The sequence below is a fragment of the Bufo gargarizans genome, chromosome 3 (genome assembly GCF_014858855.1).
Source record: "Bufo gargarizans isolate SCDJY-AF-19 chromosome 3, ASM1485885v1, whole genome shotgun sequence".
NCBI lineage: Eukaryota > Metazoa > Chordata > Amphibia > Anura > Bufonidae > Bufo > Bufo gargarizans.
Window position 1 is genome coordinate 472442667 of NC_058082.1, and position 22632 is coordinate 472465298.

Genomic DNA, 22632 nt, shown 5'->3' on the forward strand with positions numbered 1-22632 from the left:
TAAAGAACACTAGGAATGAACATTAGACCAGTAGAAATCTGTGCTTTGGTCTGATATGTCCAAATTTGAGATCTTTGGTTCCAACCACCGTGTCTTTGTGTGACGCAGAAAAGGTGAACGGATGGACTCTACATGCCTGGTTCCCACCGTGAAGCATGGAGGAGGAGGTGTGATGGTGTGGGGGTGCTTTGCTGGTGACACTGTTGGGGATTTATTCAAAATTGAAGGCATACTGAACCAGCATGGCTACCACAGCATCTTACAGCGGCATATTATTCCATCCGGTTTGCGTTTAGTTGGACCATTATTTATTTTTCAACAGGACAATGACCCCAAAAAGTGTGAATCTACAATTTTCATAGTCATGAAAATAAAGAAAACTCTTTGAATGAGAAGGTGTGTCCAAACTTTTGGTCTGTACTGTATGTTTGTGCATTTTTCTGTGAATGTCTGCTATCATACTTCATCTTTAAAGAATTTCTGTCACCTGAAAAATAGATATTAAGCAGACTGACATTAGCGATGTGCTAATGTCAGCTGAACATAACTATATTAGTGCCATCTCACTGCCTAAAGTCTTTATTGAGAAAAACAAACTTTTATAATATGCTAATTAGCCTCTAGGAGCAGGGGGGGGGGGGCGTTGCACCTGCTCCTAGGGGCTCCGTTTGCCCACCTTTTTTCATGCCCTTCTTCTCTTGATTGACAGTGCCCAGGGCAGCTCTGCTCTCTTCCCGCCGGCCATGTCTACGAAGAAAATCTTGCGCCTGCGCCGTCCCGTTCAGTATTCGGTGAAGGTGCAGTGAGGGAAGGACGTTCTCCGGCAGCCGGCTTTCTCACTGTGACGTATTCAGCACAGGCGCAGTGAGGAAGCCAGCAGCTGCCGAGTGTCCTTCCCTCACTGTGCCTGTGCCGAATACTGAAAAGGACGGCGAGAGATTTTCTTAGTAGACACGGCTGGTTTCGAGGAGAAGGGCGTGAAAACAGGTGGGCAAACTGAGCTTCTAGGAGCAGGTGCAACGCCACCCCCCCCCCCCCCGCTTCTATAGGCTTAATAGCATATTATACAATTTCGTTTTTCTCAATAAAGACTTCAGGCAGTGAGATGGCACTAATATAGTTATGTCCAGCTGACATTAGCACATCGCTAATGTCAGCTAGTTTAAAGGGAACCTGTCATGTGGATATTTGATTATAATCTAACTAATTATATACAATCATTAACTACTAAAAAGTACCTTAGCTGTATTCACTTACTGGTGTGACAGATGGTTACCTCATAATATACACACAAAGATGCCTCATGCTGCTCAAAGCTGATTTGAGTCCGGCGTGATGTCATTGAGTCCAGCGTTTATTTAATTCAGAGCTATAGCCACTCCCCTGCCCACCTGCTGCTGATTCATATGGAAAAAAACTGTCATTCAGCAGCAGGTGTGCGGGGAGAGTCAGAATCTCATAAATATTCATGACTCATCATTATCAGCTTAAGCTTTTCAATACAAGATGTTGGCAGATTGACTGGGTCAATTAAAAAAAAGGGACCCAGCATTTTGCTAAGAGAATCAGTCACTTATTTATGTTGCCCTTAGTTAGGACACCATAAAACTGGTGACAGGTTCCCTTTAATACCCATTTTCCAGGAGACAGAAACCCTTTAATATTTATGTTATCACTGTAAGTGCTCATGAACACAACCGTTGGATGTTTTGCAGTCTGCAAATTGCAGATCCACAAAACATGGCTACCCGGTGTGTGCATTCCATATTATGCGGAACAGAACAGCCGGCGTCTAATAGAACAGTCCTATACTTGTCTGTAATGCCGACAATAATAGTACATGTTCTGTCATTATGCAGAACAGCCATGTGGACATACAGACACGGAGTCATTTATTATTATTTTTTTTGCGGCCCCATTGAAGTGAACGGTACAGATATGGAAAAAAAAATAAGTTAGTGTCATGGTCATATTGGTGTTGCAGACTGGTTGCCGGTGGCAACGTGTTGTTGGCAGTTTGCATGTGCACTTCCCCTTTAAGGTTTGCCTCCCTGCTGTTTGATGAGCAAGGGGTTAATCTTCATGCTAGTGGGGATTAAGGCGTTTCCTGGGTGTGGCCGCGGGCTTGATATATATACCTATGACTTGCTGGCTGGGTGCAGTTGTACTACAGCCTTGCTTGGTGTTGGAGCTTTGCTTCTTGCCTGGGTGTTTCTGCCCAGTCCTTTGAGGGCCACCTTGTAGGACATACTGTCACCATGAGGAGTGGGGAAACCCCCCACCATACAATGTCAGGTATAAAGGAGAAGCAGCTAGGCCAGGAAGCCGGAATCAGGAGCAGGTCTCCTCCTAAAGCGTCCCTAATCCTCACCGTATGAGCGGATCTGGATGGTAGGACGGCTCATACCAGGATACCTTTGGCCCAGGGGAGAGACGACCTGTTCTTCCCAGACAAGGATAAACAGGAGTCTCAAATCGCCTAGCAGCAGGTAAAGGAAAAGACCATATGCAGCAACAGAGTTGGCAGGTAAGAACACCAGAAACACACGTACCTGCCGCAGCCACCACGACTGGAACCCCTGCAATAGTACAGGTGCCCACACACCACACCGTACAAACAACACCACACACAGGTATCCAGCACTCCAGATTCTGCCTGGGCCCAAAACAGCAAGGTGCACTTCAGCCCCAGGCGGCACTGCATACAGACTTATGGTTCACCCCTCCGGGAAACCAGTCCCCTTCCGGAGGTACAACACACACAGGGAAACATCGTGCACTCATGCAGGGACAAACACCAACAACATCCCAGACATGTAACAATAAACAAGACGTACAACAAACCCTGAACATAAACCCACACCAAACATACAACAAGTGAGGTTGGGTACAAAGAGGATACAAGGGAGACAAAGGAATGACATTGCTAAAAGACCTCGATGTCCAACAAGGTGTCCCTCATTGACTGGGCAGATGGAATAGCCACAGAATGGAGCATAGCTTCTAGCCCACAGCAAGGCTAGAGCACAACACACCTCCAGGCTACAAGCAAAGGCTAAATAGCTAGAAGAGACCACACCCTGATCTAACCAAGTCAGGATTTTAAACCCATGCACACCACACAGCAGGGAGACACAATTTAAAGGGGAAGTGTATGTGCAAACCGCAAACTACACGTTGCCACAAGCAACGAGTCTGCACGGCAACCACGTCATGGTCAAACACCAAAATGACCGTGACAGTTAGTGTGCAGAAGCCCTAAGGTGGGCCCCCAGAATTAGTTACACTGGTGGGCCCTAAGTACCCCAGTCTGACACTGCGTAATATTACCATTTCATTTATACTACAAGCAGCAGGTGACTATGTAAAGGGGGAATATTAATCACCAATATTATGCGAATATCGATAATTAATATTCATAAATAGGAGGAAACGTCTTTTACCTTTATATTGTACCTTTATATACCAACAATACAATACCTTCGCTATAATTTGCCTTACACTAATCACTGCGCTAGCTGCATGCGCCTTACTAAACTATCGCCAATAACTACACATCACACAGATAGTTACAAGTAACAGTATTTATTACCAACAATACACTACGCACGCAATACACTAACAATACAGCACTAAATATACAATACTAAACTACACTACACGTTCCCAAATTCCACCCATCAACTAACTATACAGTTCACACATACAAGTATTAACAACCCACCCCCCTGACTACTTTCTGTCCCTATGGGGTACAATAAGGGTTAGCAGTGGCGCTGCAGGGGCGAGTGCAGGTCACAGACACAATAGAATACTTTGTAACAGAAGGTTACAGAAGGTTAATGAAGATTCAGCACTGCAAGGGTTACTTGCAAGTGAGTGCTGAGGTTAATCAAGGGTGGGTAAACCAGGGGGCTAACTGCAAGGGTTAACCAGGGAACAGGGTGATTAGAGGTGTAGACTCAGGGGCATGAAAGGGGTAATACCAGCAGGGGAGCTGGGGTTCTGGCAGGGAAGGGGTTAAGGCAAGTAGGGTGGTGGGATAAGGATTAGAGATAGGGTAGGGTTAATGGTTCGTTGGTGGGATAGTGGGGGTTAATGGAGAGCGTTGGTGGGATAGTGGGGGGGGATACTCAGCCCTTCAGGGGTTCCCGCTCGTTGTCCAGGGGATGCTCGTTGTCATGGGGTTGATTCTCTAGGGAGGGCGGCCGGCTCTCCTCTTGAGCTCAGGATCGCGCTCTCCTTCAAGAGGGGGGGGGGGTCCGGTCCTTCTCCTGAGCGCAGGATGCGCTCTCCTCTTAGGTGTGGGGTCCCGTCAGGCTTCTCTCTTGAGTGCAGGGGCCGCCGTCCGCCCATCATCCACATGGGTCGGCGCAGTGATATGACGTCACTGCGCCGGCCCGCACATCAGGGACGCGCTGCACACCAACAGGCGGGAGAAGCCTTTGATCTCCCGCCTGTGGCACTCTGCATTCCGGCCAGCGAGATGTTAATTTCGCTGCTGGAATGCGCATAATAGAAGGAGGGGAGGCTTCTCCCCTTCTTCTATCATGCGTAATTATCTCCAGCGGCGCTGGAGATAATTACAACAAAGGGATCCTTAGTCCGGTGATTCTGATGTAATCGACCAGATTGCATCTGTGTGAATGCTTGGGGCACATTTACACCGATGCACCCGGTTTCAGGTATGAGGAGGGGGGGGAGATTGTATAATACAGGTGAAACTCGAAAAATTAGAATATCATGCAAAGTTTATTTATTTCAGTAATGCAACTTAAAAGGTGAAACTAATATATGGGATAGACTCATTACATGCAAAGCCAGATATTTCAAGCCTTTATTTGTTATAATTTGGATGATTATGGCTTACCGCTTATGAAACCCCAAAGTCACAATTTTGAGGTACCCTTTGCTCAGGGAATATGGATCAATTAGCTGACTAGAGTGTGACACTTTGAGCCTAGAATACTGAACCTTTTCACAATATTCTAATTTTAAGTTGCATTAATGCAATTCCTTTTAAGTTGCATTACTGAAATAAATGGACTTTTGCACGATATTAAATTTTTCGAGTTTCACCTGTATATATGTGTATGGATGCATGGGGCACATCCATACACATGTATACACCAATATAAGGGACATAGATATATATAAATATATATATACACATCAGGGGGCATAAGGGGCACAGTTATATATATGCATATACATCCTAAACACATATATATATGTATACACATGTATATAAGGGGCCACAGCCCTATATATATTATAAAGGGGGATTATAGATATATATATATATAGAACAAGGGGCCACAGTTTATATATATATATATATATATATATATATGTATATATAAATATATATACTAAGGGGGCACATATTTCCCACAGGGGCCACCATGAGCCCCTGTGGGTCACCATGGGCAGACGTGCGCAGATGCTGGGCACATCTGCACACATCCTCCCATAAAGTGACCATTAATGCATGCATATATATCATACATGCACGCACCTGTTTGCATGCATGTATGTATATATATGCAAGCGTCTCAACCCTTCCTCAACAGACTACAAAAGTACTTTGCAGATATACCATACAGATATACCGTATTTTTTGCTTTATAAGACGTGCTTTTTCCCCCCCCCAAAAGTGGGGGGGAAATGGCTGTGCGTCCTATAAAGCTAATTCTAGTGAGCACTTCCATTATGGATCACTCTGCCGCAAGTGTGAAAGAAGCCTTAAAGGGGCTGTGTCACGTAACATATTCTACGCTGCTCAAACCAGAACCTGGATCTGAATGCTTTTATAATTGCATGTAATCAAAAATTTTGTAAAGCCAGTGAGTTATTCAATAACATGTATCTGTATAGCGCCACCTGCTGTTTGTTCTTTTCCTAATTTCTTGTCTGTCTCATTGAGCTGGTCGAACGTACTCATTTTAAATCTTCAACTGTCACCAACCATATGTCCTGTTAGAAGCTGTGGCAGTTACAGGGAGAGAGCTGCAGCAGAAAGGACACGTCCCCTGAGCTATCAGGCTGAAGATAATCTAGCAGAGCAATCAGAGCAATGAATGCGAAGATCTCTGGACCCATGTGAGGTACAGGGCTGGTTCTAGCTTTCTTAGGTACTGTCATGTACTATATGATGTCATTTTTTACATCAATCATGGCATAACCCCATTAAATAATGTTTATTTTTATTTTTTTTGCAATCACAGCAGGAATCATTTACATGCGATGTACCTGATAGCATTCTTGACTTTTGTGCTTTGTACAGGTTCCGAGCCGTTTGAAGGGGATGTAACCACAAACCAGAAGGACACTCTTGGAGTTACATTGCAGATCAAAACATTTGAAATCCTGGATGCAAACAAAATACATAGCGTCAGCGTCATTCCTTTCCTTGTTTTAACCCTTTCAGCCCCGGCGATGTTCTGTTTTTATGTTTTCATCTCCCTGCCTTCCCAGAGCAATAAAAAAAAAATTTAATTTTCCATTCACATAGCCATATGAGGGCTTGTTTTTTGCGGGACAAGTTGTACTTACTAATGGCACCATTTAAAGCGGCTCTGTCGCCAGGATCAACCCTATTAACCACTTCAACCCCCCTAGCTTAAACACCCTTAATGACCAGGCCACTTTTTACACTTCTACACTAATTTCACCGTTTATTGCTCGGTCATGCACCTTACCACCCAAATTAATTTTACCTCCTTTTCTTCTCACTAATAGAGCTTTCATTTGGTGGTATTTCATTGCTGCTGACATTTTTACTTTTTTTGATATTAATCGAAATTTAACGATTTTTTTGCAAAAAATGACATTTTTCACTTTCAGTTGTAAAATTTTGCAAAAAAAAGAGATCCATATATAAATTTTTCGCTAAATTTATTGTTCTACATGTCTTTGATTAAAAAAAAATGTTTGGGCAAAAAAAAATGGTTTGGGTAAAAGTTATAGCGTTTACAAGCTATGGTACAAAAATGTGAATTTCCGCTTTTTGAAGCAGCTCTGACTTTCTGAGCACCTGTCATGATTCCTGAGGTTCTACAATGCCCAGACAGTACAAGCACCCCACAAATGACCCCATTTCGGAAAGTAGACACCCTAAGGTATTCGCTGATGGGCATAGTGAGTTCATAGAACTTTTTATTTTTTGTCACAAGTTAGCGGAAAATGATGATTTATTTTAATTTTTTTTCTTACAGTCTCATATTCCACTAACTTGTGACAAAAAATAAAAACTTCCATGAACTCACTATGCCCATCACAAAATACCTTGGGGTGTCTTCTTTCCAAAATAGGGTCACTTGTGGGGTAGTTATACTGCCCGGGCATTTTAGGGGCCCAGATGTGTGCGAAGAAGTTTGAAATCAAAATCTGTAAAAAATGACCGGTGAAATCCGAAAGGTGCTCTTTGGAATGTGTGCCCCTTTGCCCACCTAGGCTGCAAAAAAGTGTCACACATCTGGTATCGCCGTACTCAGGAGAAGTTGGGGAATGTGTTTTGGGGTGTAATTTTACATATACCCATGCTGGTTTAGATAAATATCTTGGTCAAATGCCAACTTTGTATAAAAAAATGGGAAATGTTGTCTTTTGCCAAGATATTTCTCTCACCCAGCATGGGTATATGTAAAATGACACCCCAAAACACATTTCCCAACTTCTCCTGAGTACGGCGATACCAGATGTGTGACACTTTTTTGCAGCCAAGGTGGGCAAAGGGGCACACATTTCAAAGAGCAGGGCAGTATAACTACCCCACAAGTGACCCCATTTTGGAAAGAAGACACCCCAAGGTATTTCATGATGGGCATAGTGAGTTCATGGAAGTTTTTATTGTTTGTCACAAGTTAGTGGAATATAAGACTTTGTAAGGAAAAAAAAAATCATCATTTTCCGCTAACTTGTGACAAAAAATTAAAAATTCTAGGTTGGTAAAAAAAATATAATAATAATTAAAAAAAACAGGCCGCAACGCAATAATTTTATTAACTTAATAATAACTTTTGAACAGAACATATAAACTTTAACTTTTTGAACTGAACATTAACCTTTTTGCTTACTGGTGATTATTTTTATTTATTTTTTACCTTCATAGGACAAACCTCTCCTTCCCCATGGGACAATGTGCAAAGCGCAAATCGCCCAAAGATGTGGCGAAGTGCATTATGCACTTTGTCCCAGGTGAAAGGAGAGGTTTGCAGCAGCTCTGTGTGAATGGGCCCTAATAGCCCTGTGTGCCTGTCCTGGTGAGATGTGAGCCCTATGCTAGGTGTACCTGTGTGTGGTACTTCCGGTCGCTCGTGTAGACTGCTAACTACACTGGTGGATGGGGCCAGTGAACCTCCTGGGTACAGGAGGTTCTCGATGATCTCTTCCTGAAATTTGAGGAAGGATCGTGTTCTCCCAGCCTTACTGTAGAGAACAAAACTATTATACAGAGCCAATTGAATTAAATATACAGACACCTTCTTATACCAGCGTCTGGTGCGGCGGGACACTAAATACGGAGACAACATCTGGTCATTGAAGTTCACCCCCCCATGTGAAGGTTATAGTCGTGGACTGAGAGGGGCTTTTCAATGACACGGGTTGCTCGCTCAATTTGGATTGTCGTGTCTGCGTGAATGGAGGAGAGCATGTAAACGTCACGCTTGTCTGTCCATTTCACCGCTAGCAGTTCTTGGTTACACAAGGCAGCCCTCTCCCCCCTTGCAAGACGGGTGGTAACGAGCCATTGGGGGAAGCCCGCGCGACTAGTTTGCGCGGTGCCACAGCAACCAATCTGTTCTAGAAACAAATGCCTGAAGAGGGCCACACTTGTGTAGAAATTGTCCACATAAAGATGGTACCCCTTGCCAAATAAGGGTGACACCAAGTCCCAGACTGTCTTCCCACTGCTCCCCAGGTAGTCAGGGCAACCGTCCGGCTCCAGGGTCTGATCTTTTCCCTCATAGACACGAAATTTGTGGGTATAGCCTCTGGCCCTTTCACAGAGCTTATACAATTTGACCCCATACCGGGCGCGCTTGCTTGGGATGTATTGTTTGAAGCCAAGGCGCCCGGTAAAAGCGCTGCTGGTGTATGCCTCACCACGTAATCCGACAGCGCCAGCCCCACTCTGCTGCCCTTAAAGCGCATCCTGCGCAACCTGTGGTCTAGCGACATGGGGCCGGGTACGCCTGGTGCTATCAGGGACCTCAACTTCCTCGTCCGATCTTTGAGTCAGACTGCTACTGCTTTCTACAGGTTCATATTCTGACCCGCTAGATTCATCAGATGAGGGTTCCCATTCCTCATCCGACTGGGTCAGAAGCCTGTAGGCCTCTTCAGAAGAATACCCCCTGTTTGACATTTGGGCAACTAAATTTAGGGGTATTCCCTAAGACTACCCAAGAAAAAAAGCAAGCCTGTCTTACAAATGGGAGGCTAGCAAAGTACTGGAGGCCGCTGCGGTTGATAAAAAATATCAAAACTGATTTTCGCCGCAGCACTTGTGAAGTGAATGTGCAGTGATAAAAAAAAAAAAAATTTTGTCACTGCGGCGGGCGTGGGTGAACGCACGTGTGGGCGACCGATCACACCTGTTCGGGCAAACACTGCGTTTTGGGTGGAGGGCGAACTAAGGTGACATTAATACTATTATAGATCTGACTGTGATCAGTTTTGATCACTTACAGATACTATAAAAGTACAAATGCTGATTAGCGATACGCTAATCAGCGAATAAGTGACTGCGGTGCGGTGGGCTGGGCGCTAACCGATAGCTAAACTACCTAACCAAGGGGCCTAAACTATCCTAAAACCTAACAGTCAATAACAGTGAAAAAAAAAAGTGACAGTTTACACTGATCACTTTTTTCCCTTTCACTAGTGATTGACAGGGGCAAGAAGGGGTGATCAAGGGGTTAATTGGGGTGCAGGGGGGTGATCTGGGGCTATGTGTGGTGTTTGGTGCTACTCACTGTGATGCCTGCTCCTCTGCTGGAACCAACCGACCAAAAGGACCAGCAGAGGAGCAGGGAAGCCATTTAACACATCATATTTACTAATATGATGTGTTAGATGGCTTCTGATTTGACATTTTAAAAATCGCCAGCCCGCCAGCCACGATCATTGGCTGGCAGGCTGGTCACGAAATTGTTCTCGTTCATTTGCCGGACCGCGATGCGCATGCGCGGGCCGGCTCAGTCCGAAATCTTGCGTCTCGCGAGATGACGCACGGATGCGTCCAGGAGGAATGAATCGACCGCCTCCCGGACGCATCCGTGCGTTAAGCGGTCAGGAGGCGGTTAAACCAGACATACTGACTGGTAGGGCTCATCATGCTGATTAAAACAATACCTTTCTTTTGTCTGTATGCTAAACAGCTGCAGATAAAGCACCAGGAGGTGGGGCTGAATCCTTTGAGCACTGCTTGTAACAACCCCTTGTGCTCTGCACACTCCCCCCTCACCGTGATTGACAGGGCTAGACATGCCAAGGGCGGAGCTGTGTCCTAGCATCTACATATCATATCCTCTATGTACTATAGCTTCACCACACTGAGATCTGCTCAGAAAGATAATCTACATATTTCTGCTTTATTCACAAGAACAATATATGATTATAAAGATACCAGTAATATATGTCAGCTTATAATCATATAAAAGACATGCTTCTCTATGTGGTAATGCTATAGTTTGGTAGTAAGTGTATGGTTTTGCGTGTAGAGATCCCAAGTTTAAATCCTGGGAGAGATTTCCAGGATTTTTTTCTTCAGATATTTTTTTTCTTTCACATTTAACCCATAATAAAAGTTTTGGGGTCATTTATTATCCAGAAATACGCCTATGTCAGGCGTATTTCTAGAGCAGATTTATTTACGCTGCAATCTGTGACTTTTCTCCGCTCACGCCAGGTCTTAAAAAGGGCATGGCGTGGACAGGAAAGGGGACTTATTCATCATTTTCTACTGTTTTACGCGTAGAAAATGGTCTAAATGTAAGACAGTTAGGAAGCTGGCTTACATTTAGACTGGTGCTGAATGTGCCAAAACTATGTAGAGGCCGAAAACCTCTTCATAATTTCGGCGGATCCACCGCCAGATATAGGGGTTATTAAGACCTGCGTCTAAAACGCCGGTCTTAATAAATGACCCCCTATATCCTTATCATATTGAGAATAATGTTTCTAGGCTTAAAAAGCGAATACATTTTGCTGGTTTCTTTACATTCATATATTGTGCCTGTGAATAAACCAATAAGGCCTCTTTCACACGGGCGTCATGGATTTGGGCCGGATAAGATGCGGGTGCATCGCGGGAAAATGCGCGATTTTTCCGAGCGAGTGCAAAACATTTGAATGCGTTTTGCACGCGCGTGAGAAAAATCGGCATGTTTGGTACCCAAACAGAAGTTCGGGTTTGGGTTAGGTGTTGTGTAGATGTTATTATTTTCCCTTATAACATAGTTATAAGGGAAAATAATAGCATTCTTAATACAGAATGCTTAGTAAAATAGGGCTGGAGGGGTTAAAATAAATAAATAAATAATTTATCTCACCTTAATCCACTGTTGCTGTTCGCGCAGCCCGGCTTCTCTTCTTTCTTCTTCTTTGAGGAAAGTGACCTGTGTGATGTCACTGCGCTCATCACGTGGTCCGTCACATGATCCACCACCATGGTGATGGATCATGTGATGGACCATGTGATGAGCGCAGTGACATCACCACAGGTCCTTTTCCTCCTGGACAGCAAAGAAGAAGACATAAGGGAAGCCGGGCTGCGCAAACAAGTGGATGGGGTGAGTTAAATTATTATTATTATTTTTTTTAACTTCTCCAGCCTTATTTTACTAAGCATTCTGTATTAGGAATGCTATTATTTTCCCTTATAACCATGTTATAAGGGAAAATAATAATGATCGGGTCCCCCATCCCGATCATCGCACTTGCTTGCGGATGCTTGCGATTTTCACGCAGCCCCATTCGCTTCTATAGGGCCTGCGTTGCGTGAAAAACGCACAAAATAGAGCATGCTGCGATTTTCACGCAACGCACAAGTGATGCGTAAAAATCACAGCTCATGTGCACAGCCCCATAGATATGAATGGTTTCGGATTCAGTGTGGGTGCAATGCGTTCACCTCACGCATTGCACCCACGTGGAAATCTCGCTCGTGTGAAAGAGGCCTTATAGTTTTCAGGTTTCTAAGCAAAAACCACTATTCTCAGTTAGTAAGGCCTTTTATTGGTATGAAATGATTATATATTATTTAATACAGTATAGCCTTTTATTATGGGTTAATGAGAGAGAAAGAAATATAACAGGATTCCAACCTGGGATCTCCACATGCAAAACCATGCACTTATCACCAAGCTATAGCATTATTTTACGCATTTATATAGTGCTGACATATTCTGCAGCGCTTTACAGACATTAGCATCAAGCTGTCGCCAATGGAGCTCACAATCTAAGTTCCCTATTAGTATGTCTTTGGAGTGTGGGAGAAAACCCATACAAACACCGGGAGAACATACAATCTCCATGCATATGTTGTCCTTGGTCAGATTTGAACCTAGGACCCCAGCGCTGCAAGGCACCAGTGCTAACCACTGAGCCACCATGCTTCTATAGCGTTACCACAAAGAGAAGATGTTTTTTTTCTATGCTTATAAGATAACACATAGTACTGCTGTCTTCATAATCATATATTGTGTCTGTGAATAATTCATATCTCAGTGTGGTGTGGTGAATAGTCATAGGGATAAATATTAGATCGTGGGGGTCCTACTGCTGGGACCCCCACCCATCACGAGGGGCCTCCAGTACCTCCTGCCAAAAATCCCATAGAATGGTCATACATGCTCGCGGCCGGTCCATTCATTTCAGGGGGGCTGTAGGGTATACGGGCCCCTGTTCTCATGATCGGTGGGTGTCCTACCACTATGATACCCTGTGTATAGGAGATAACAAAAGAACAGGAATACCCCTTTAAAAAAAACGGCTCCCAAGTGCCCATCTGGGCAGCTTTCCTTCTAGAAGTGCCCAGAAACCCCAGCCTTCCCTGCTTTCTGTTCTTCCCCTAACCCCCAAAGGCTCTCTCCCATGATGTCCCTCAAACGCAAATCCAAATCTCAGGCGGGCGGCGTGTGCTGCATTTCCGGCACAGTGAAGACACTGTTCTGCTCACTTGGAACTTACTGAATTGTATCGTCCACATGAGCTCGCATGGCAAATACCATCACAGCCTTAAAGAGGAACTCCTCATCAGTATTCCATGCATACTGTAACAGAAGAAGAGACAATGAGCGGTACGGTATGTGCCATCTTACTAATTGGTGAACTGGCTGATCTCTGTAAACATATCCACAGTATATATATATATATATATATATATATATATATAGCAATGCACAATAAATACACATAATTTCTTATAGGGGAAATTCAGGTTCACATCAACGTTTCATTTTCCATTCTTCTGATCCCTCTGAACAGCAGAAAAAAAATGGATCCTGTATTTTCGGCATCCCTTATGCACATTTTGCATCCATTTTAGTCATCTCCATCTGGAATCCATTCTTTTGGATGGAAAAAAAGTCCTGCATGCAGGACTTTTTTTTTCATCTAAATAAATGCATCTTAGACGGAAATGGCTAAGCCAGACGCAACATCCGTTTTTTTCTGCTCTTTTGACGGATCAGAATGGATAATGAAACAATGATATGAACCCAGCCCTAGGGAAGAAATAACTTTTATTTTATGCAAATGAGCCTTTATGAGCAATGAGGGTGTTGCTACTCTTAGTGGTTTGGTTCTCCCTCCTCCTGCCGCGCCCTGCTCAATTTGATTGACAGAGCCAGGCAGTGTTCACGCATCATAGGGTCAGTATCATAAGCAACCAGAGGTCAGTACAGGCGGAAAAGGAACAATATGGTAAATGGGCAAAGGTCAGCCACATAAGATCAGATAGCACTAAACACAGCTTTGTAAGTACTAGGCAGGCTAGGAACCTTATTGCTCAGGCACCCTCCCATAGCATAAGGTGCCTTGAATACCCAAAGAAGGCTAGAGGACTGAATAAGATTCACAATGGGCACTCTAAGAGCTGGAGAGAGCATGTACATGCCCTACCAGTAGAGAGGAGTCTGTGAGAACGCCACAGATGTCTAGCTTAGAGGATGCAAAGTTAACAGTACCCTAGTGGCAGTGCCCACTAGGAGGATGCAGGGAGATGCCGGCAGACACAGACTGCAGGAGCCACAGGCCAGCAGAACATATCAGAGTTCTAGCGGTTATGCCCACTGGCAGCAGAGGTGTAAAATATCACATCTTTCATGAAGAAAAAGTGTGCATTTTATATATTCCCTCTACTCAATACAAATTTCCCTCCCTCTCTGTATGTTCACACTGCAGCCTTTCCCAGGAGGGTGGAAAAGACAGTATACTGATGGTCTGGGATGGCTGTTTCACAAGGAAGCGGCATGCTATTAGCCACAGAATTAATACTAACAGGCAGAACTGGAAGGACGTATGTCTTTTTTCCGCCTTACAAACTGCGTTTCTATGTAATATCATTGGAGAAGATTTGTGAATGATGTGATGAAGATTGTTGATTCACAAATAATGCAAGAAATTAAATAGTATAACTGCAGCAGCACATACCCACAGCAATGTCTGTCTGAGCCTGCCTAACTAACACACTGACTGACTGAGCCTGCCTAACTAACACACTGACTGCCTGAGCCTGCCTAACTAACACACTGACTGCCTGAGCCTGCCTAACTAACACACTGACTGACTGAGCCTGCCTAACTAACACACTGACTGCCTGAGCCTGCCTAACTAACACACTGACTGACTGAGCCTGCCTTACTAACACACTGACTGACTGAGCCTGCCTAACACACTGACTGACTGAGCCTGCCTAACTAACACACTGACTGACTGAGCCTGCCTAACTAACACACTGACTGACTGAGCCTGCCTAACACACTGACTGACTGAGCCTGCCTTACTAACACACTGACTGACTGAGCCTGCCTAACTAACACACTGACTGCCTGAGCCTGCCTAACTAACACACTGACTGCTTGAGCCTGCCTAACTAACACACTGACTGCCTGAGCCTGCCTAACTAACACACTGACTGCCTGAGCCTGCCTAACTAACACACTGACTGCCTGAGCCAGCCTAACTACACACTGACTGACTGAGCCTGCCTAAATAACACACTGACTGCCTGAACCTGCCTAACTAACACACTGACTGTCTGAACCTGCCTAACTAACACACTGACTGCCTGAGCCTGCCTAACTAACACACTGACTGCCTGAGCCTGCCTAACACACTGACTGCCTGAGCCTGCCTAACTAACACACTGACTGCCTGAGCCTGCCTAACACACTGACTGCCTGAGCCTGCCTAACTAACACACTGACTGCCTGAGCCTGCCTAACTACACACTGCTTTTGGGAAATTTGCAGTGAGTCTCATGTTTGCGGAATCAATTTGCCCATCTCTAGTTTTCTCCAGTAAAAGTTTGCTAGGAGCGCCAATTCTTCACAGAGCTCCCATATGCTGTCTGACAAGTGGAGACACAATCCACACATTTAGTTCACGCAATTCAGACTTCCACTATGGGAATTACTAGTGCCCCTTACAATATCGACGGCCTTGAAAAATGCATGTCTATTAATAGCAAACTATAGTGAGCCTACACATGTCAAAAGTGGTTTAATAAATTAATGTATCACTAAAAAAAGATTCTAGGCGTGAAATATGTGCTGACTGAGCTGCCGAGTGGACTTTTATTAACTAGTGTCAAAGCTGTCACCTTCCAACTTAAAAAATAAAAAAATGTTCACCCCTGGGAGATACAACCACACAAGAACTGAGAAAAGCAATCCTTCTGGTTGATAGTGGTAGGAATCGGTTAACAAGTCTTCATCCACCTCCTAAGCCAAGTTAAACTTTGACACAAATTTTTCCATTCTTCTCTATTGCCATTCCGTACTGACTAATAGGCATGGTGCAGTGGGGCAGAACTAAAGGGAATTGGTCACCAGCGACCTCCGCATCAAACTGTCTGCATAGACACATATCTGTGGTTCACCTGATTAAAACTCTTTTTTTCTTTTGTTGATCCAATGCTTCGTTCCCAAGTTATGATACTTTTTCCTAAAATGAAAATTAGGTCTTTGGTGCAATGAGGGTGTCGCCATTGCTTGTGTTGCACCGAAGCTCCACAGACTCTTCAAACAGCTGATTGGCAGGGGTATCAGGAGTCATACCCCGCTGATCTGATATTGATGACCTATCCCGAGGATAAGCAATCAATTAAACGGTAACGGCAGCATCTCCAGGTATTCCTTTATTAGACGTACTTCAATGTATTTGTACACAGAAAGCCCAAATGCTACGTTTCGGCTACATGGTAGCATTTGTCAAGCATGTGTGGGGATTCGCTCTGGTAGTTAGGATAAGCGGGCGCAGTACAGAGGCAAAATACAAGTTCGTAATTCAAACTTCAGTGTTTATTCACACATGATGCCAAAAACAAAACGTCACTTTTGCAGTGTTGGTGTTACTTTATACCCAATGGCAAGTTAATAAAATAAAAGTCACCTTGGTGGCGGTTCTGACTCAGAAAGTTCAAATACAGTCTTAAGGCGGCCTGTTCCCCTGACACACGGGTCTCCGCTCTCCAGCCCAGCACAGGCCTCAGATCCCAGCACACAGACCTCCTGAGCTCCACTGTCAGATGGAGGTAATCCCTCTCACCTGGTAGTGCTGGCTGGTTTTTATGCCTGGCAAAACCTGGCCTGGAACGTGGGGAGTAGTCACCCACCCAGAACTTTGACTACTCCTAGTAAGAGCCGTCCCGGATCAGCTATTATAGCCATGCTAAGTACCAAGGTGTCAAACAGCAACTGCTGCTGACACATAAAAACCGGCTCTTACTCCACCGAGGCCAGGAACCTTGGTGACACGTACCTATCATCCACAATGATTCCTTGTACCTTCTTACACATGATACTCCTCTATTGAATTTTTCCTAAAATTCTTATCGAAGTCAATTCATTTGGCGTTAATTTGCTCAACACTAGTTATAATGGCTTGTTTTGTCTAATTAAGAGAAATAAAATGTCCGCCATCCTATTAGTACATACAAAACCTGTCCTAATGCAGACTCTATACTGACAGGGAATGTCCCACAGGATTGGCGCATGGCATATGTGGTGCCAATATTCAAAAAGGAGCCAAAAACAGAGCCTGGAAACTATAGGCCGGTAAGTTTAACATCTGTTGTGGCTAAACTGTTTGAAGGTTTTCTGAGAGATGCAATATTAGAGCAGCTCAACAGAAATAAGCAAATAACGCCATATCAGCATGGCTTCGTGAGGGATCGGTCATGTCAGACTAATTTAATCAGTTTCTATGAGGAGGTAAGTTCTAGACTTGACAGCGGCGAATCAATGGATGTCGTATATCTGGACTTCTCCAAAGCATTTGACACTGTACCACATAAAAGGTTAGTATATAAAATGAGAATGCTCGGACTGGGAAAAAACATCTGTATGTGGGTAAGTAACTGGCTCAGTGATAGAAAACAGAGGGTGGTTATTAACGGTACACACTCAGATTGGGTCACTGTCACTAGTGGGGTACCTCAGGGGTCAGTATTGGGCCCTATTCTCTTCAATATATTTATTAATCATCTTGTAGAAGGCTTGCATAGTAAAGTATCAATTTTCGCAGATGACACTAAACTGTGTAAAGTAATTTACACTGATGAGGACAGTATACTACTACAGAGCGATCTGGATAGACTGGAGGCTTGGGCAGATAAGTGGCAGATGGGGTTTAACACTGATAAATGTAAAGTTATGCACATGGGAAGGAAAAATGCAAGTCACCCGTACATACTAAATGGTAAAACACTCGGTAACACTGACATGGAAAAGGATCTAGGAATTTTAATAAACAGCAAACTAAGCTGCAAAAAACAGTGTCAGGCAGCTGCTGCCAAGGCCAACAAGATAATGGGTTGCATCAGAAGGGGCATAGATTCCCGTGATAAGAACATAGTACTACCACTTTACAAATCGCTAGTCAGACCACACATGGAGTACTGTGTACAGTTCTGGGCTCCTGAAAACAAGGCAGACATAGCAGAGCTGGAGAAGGTCCAGAGGAGGGCATCTAAAGTAATAACTGGATTGGGGCAACTACAGTACCCTGAAAGATTATCAAAATTAGGGTTATTCACTTTAGAAAAAAGACGACTGAGGGGAGATCTAATTACTATGTATAAATATATCAGGGGTCAGTACAGAGATCTATCCCATCATCTATTTAGCCCCAGGACTGTGACTGTGCTCTCCCATTCTTGTCTAATACAGGCCTCTAACTGTTCAATCGTCTTGGGCCTTCTTTGTTGCACCTTCCTCTTTATGATGCGCCAAATGTTCTCTATAGGTGAAAGATCTGGACTGCAGACTGGCCATTTCAGTACCCAGATCCTTCTCCTATGCAGCCATGATGTTGTGATTGATGCAGAATGAATGATCACTGGCCCAGTGAAAACGTCTGAGCTTGTGGATCTTGCTTAGAAATGGCTTCTTCTTTGCACTGTAGAGTTTCAGCTGGCAACGGCGGATGGCACGGTGGATTGTGTTCACTGACAATGGTTTCTGGAAGTATTGCTGAGCCCATTCTGTGATTTCCTTTACAGTAGCATTCCTGTTTGTGGTGCAGTGTCGTTTAAGGGCCCAGAGATCACGGGCATCCAGTATGGTTTTACGGCCTTGACCCTTACGCACAGAGATTGTTCCAGATTCTCTGAATCTTTAAAACGCTGGGCGGCGGTGATCGGATCAACACATGACGTACCGGTACGTCATGGGTCCTTAAGAACTCGGGAAACATGCCATACCGGTACGTCATGGTCTCCTTATGATATACCGCACATCATTACTTGTGGTTCTACAGGTGTCTCCGTAGGCGAACATAACAATGTATAATTCTGCACTGCTATATTTATTCAAAGCTGCACACATAGCACCAACATATTCCACAGTGCTGTACACAAATTGTGATAACTTACATCATTCCCTATTCCCAGTAAGGCCCACTATCTACTTTCTCACACATTTACTAAAGGGATTGTTTCAAGATTTAAAGTGTCACTGTATGTTCACATAATTTAATTTAATTTCTAAATAATTTCATTAAAAAAATCTACCTGCATCCACCTGAAAAAAACTGTAAAGTAATGGCCACAATGGATCTCACGTCCACCTAATTTGCAGTTCACTGCCTGTTGTCAAGCAAGACCCATTCCTAGTAACAGAGACACAGAAAAAGGGCAAGAGGAAGTGGGGCATGTCAGAGCTAGCTGAGAACTAATAAAATAACTGCTTCTTCATTGCTTTTTAAGATCACAGGAACCTCCTGCCTTATCTGTTGTGTGAGCTTCAGAGCTGAAAACAAACATAGTTGATAGTAAGGGAAAGGACGTCCAGCAGTACAGTGCTGGCAGAATCCACAGAAGAGAGACGTCCCCTGCTTCTGAGAGAAATGTATCTATCTGTGTAGCTGAAATAGGTAATAATTAGTCAGAAAAAGACATTAGGGAAGCTCAAAAATGACCTATTCCTTCATAGTTATGATTCTACAATGAGGCACAGCTACAGTATTATGCAAACCTTTTTTTGAAAACTCAGGTATGTGTGTATGCTGATCACAAGAACGGTGAACTTCACTCCGCTACGAATGGAGGTGCAGTTGTGCATGTGCACTGTTGCTGCATTCATTTTTGTATGACTGCTGAAAAAAGCCAAGTAAGCAGTCTGCTATCTCTATAGGTTCCGCAAAGATGAATGGAGCAGCAGCAGTTTGAATGCTCGTCTGATGTTCAATTCATGTGGACATAAGATTGATAAGGTGATATCTTAAAATTTTGGAATAACCCCTTTAAGTAAACTGTAATAGGAATTCAGGTAACCTATAGGTTGATCTTGGAGTATGGAAGGAAATCGGAATAAACTCAAACCATACAAAATCTGGGCCCCCAGTGCTGATCTTGACTTCAGTGTTGGAATTGCTGCATTTTTGCACTGGAGCCTTATTAAAATCTTCTGCATTTTATTGACCTTAATGTATGTTGTCCTAACTAGTAAAATGTTGCAAACTTCTGTACTGCCCACATTTACCTACATGGGTAGGTGTCACGCCTTGCCCTGTGAATGTGCGGAGATCTGGCAGGCTGGCTGCACATGTTTGACTCTTCTCTTTATTTTGGTTTCAGTTCAGCTAGATCCACCTTCACTCAGGTGTACTGGGTTGATTGTTAGCGAGGCTATTTTTTCCTCCTTCTCCCAGTGGCCTGTGCGGGTTATACTTCATTCCTGTGGGCTTTGGATGTGTTGTGGATTGTCTGCTCCAGCTCAGCTCAAGTTAAGTCCTCTCTGTTTCTTTTCTTGTTGTCTTTTGTCTAGGCCTTTAGGGAGACGCTTGCTTCCTCCTGCTTGCGGAAGTAGGTCGCCTCTTCCCCTTTCCCTTCTGCTCAGGGTTTTCCCAGGGTATATAGACGTAGGCACGAGGGCATGTGCATAGCCACCATAAGGGTATGCACATGTGCACAGCAGTATAGGGAAAGCTTCAGGGATCGCTAGGAGGTGACCCTTTCTCCCTAGATTTTGGGCCTAGTCTATTATGTTTGTTTTCCCAGTGTTTGGTTATTTACCTGCAACATACCTTCTGTGACATTATAACCCGCCATAAAACTGTCATATCCCTGCTGTTTGCGAAATGGAGGCTATGGATGCTTTGGCTGATTGCATGCAGGGATTATCGCTGGAGGTTGCTGATCTCCGTAGTACTGTTGCATGGTGTCTGCTTAGAGCCTAAAGTCGCTCTCCCTGATAGGTTCTCAGGGGGTGGTGATAACTTTATATGGTTCAGGGAGTCCTGAAGGTTGTATTTTCGTCTGCGGCCGATGTCATCTGGTGACGAAAATCAAAGAGTGGGGATCATTATATCTCTGCTCAAAGGGGACGCGCAGTCCTGGGCTTTTTCTCTGCCGACCGGTTCACCATCCCTCCAATCGGTGGATGAATTTTTTAGAGCCTTGGGCTTGATTTATGATGACCCAGACCGCGTCTCTATGGCTGAATCGAAGCTGCACAGTTTGTTACAGGGAGAACATACTGTGGAGTCGTATTGTGCAGAATTTAGAAGATGGGCAACTGACTCGGGGTGGAATAATCCTGCACTCCGGAGTCAGTTTTGTCAGGGGCTATCTGAGATGTTGAAAGATGCCCTTGCTTTTCATGAGTATCCCGATTCATTGGAGACGGCCATGTCTTTGGCAGTGCGGCTTGATAGACGTCTTAGAGAAAGGTATAAGATTGGGGGGTCCCGTCTGTAAGTGGATCCGTCCCACCTAGTCCCCGGGGTGATATGACTTTTGAATCTGGGGCAGGAGAGGAGCCTATGCAGTTGGGCCAGGTTTCCTTTCTCTCAGGTGATAGGGGTTTTAGAAAGCCGAATAAGCTATGTTACTACTGTGGTAAAAAAGGTAATTTTGTTTATGCGTGTCCTTTTGTTAAACCTCAAAACGGTAATGAAAAACTACGGAGGTATTCACATAAAATGAAAGAAAAAACCTCCCTGACTCTTGGTAGTGTGAATGGGGAGTCTGAGCAAGCTAATATGCATTCTCCCTGCAATACCCGTTTTCTCCTGCCTGCCATGGTGGCGCTAGACTCAGGAAATGTTGAGGTATTTGTTGACAGTGGTGCGGAGGTAAGCCTTATTGACTTTCACTTGATAAAAAATTTTGGTTTTAGAACTAGCTCATTAGAAAGGGTAATACCAGTGTTTGCTATTGATTCCCGCCCCTATCTCACAAAAGAGTCTTACTCATATTGTTCATGACATCCAGTTAAGGATGGGTGATTCACATGTTGAGTCCATTTCTTGTTTTGTTATGAGGGGCTTGCCTGCTCTGATGGTTCTAGGTTTACCATGGTTGATAAAGCATAACCCTACTATTGACTGGCGAACAAGACAAATCAGTAGCTGGAGTGAATTTTGTACGGACAACTTTCTCTGTGCTTCTATCTCAGGGGTGTCAACTACGGTCCTACCTCAGTTTCTCTCTGATTTTGCGGACGTATTCTCGGAGGGTGGAGCTCAGGAGCTGCCCCCCCATCGAGAATATGATTGTCCGGTCAGTCTCATCCCTGGAGCTAAACTGCCAAAATCTCGGCTATACAACCTTTCCCAATCCGAAAGAGAGGCTTTGCGGAAGTATATTGCCGAGAGTTTGGCAAAGGGACATATTAGGCTATCCAAGTCCCCTGTGGCCGCCGGCTTCTTTTTCGTAAAAAAGAAAGACGGATCACTTAGACCGTGTTTGGATTTCCGGGAATTGAATCTTATTACGGTCCGTGATCCGTATCCCCTTCCTTTCTGATTTCTGATCTATTTGATCAAATTGTCGGAGCCAAGGTGTTCTCCAACTTGGATTTAAGAGGAGCCTATAATTTGATCAGAATAAAGGAGATGAGTGGAATACACCTGAAAGTCATTTCGAGAATCTTGTCATGCCCTTTGGTTTAACTAATG

At 44.1% G+C, this 22632-nt stretch overlaps 1 protein-coding gene across 1 annotated transcript in view; it reads right to left on the minus strand.

Annotated features, from left to right (window-relative positions):
* CLTRN (collectrin, amino acid transport regulator) overlaps positions 1-22632 on the minus strand; it is an 83683-nt gene that overhangs the window by 23621 nt on the left and 37430 nt on the right. Inside the window, exons 3-4 of the mRNA XM_044283723.1 lie at positions 13198-13280; positions 6253-6369 (exon numbers count right to left, since the gene is read on the minus strand). Of these exons, the coding sequence (XP_044139658.1) occupies positions 6253-6369; positions 13198-13280 (200 nt within the window). The remainder of the gene's footprint in view (positions 1-6252; positions 6370-13197; positions 13281-22632) is intronic.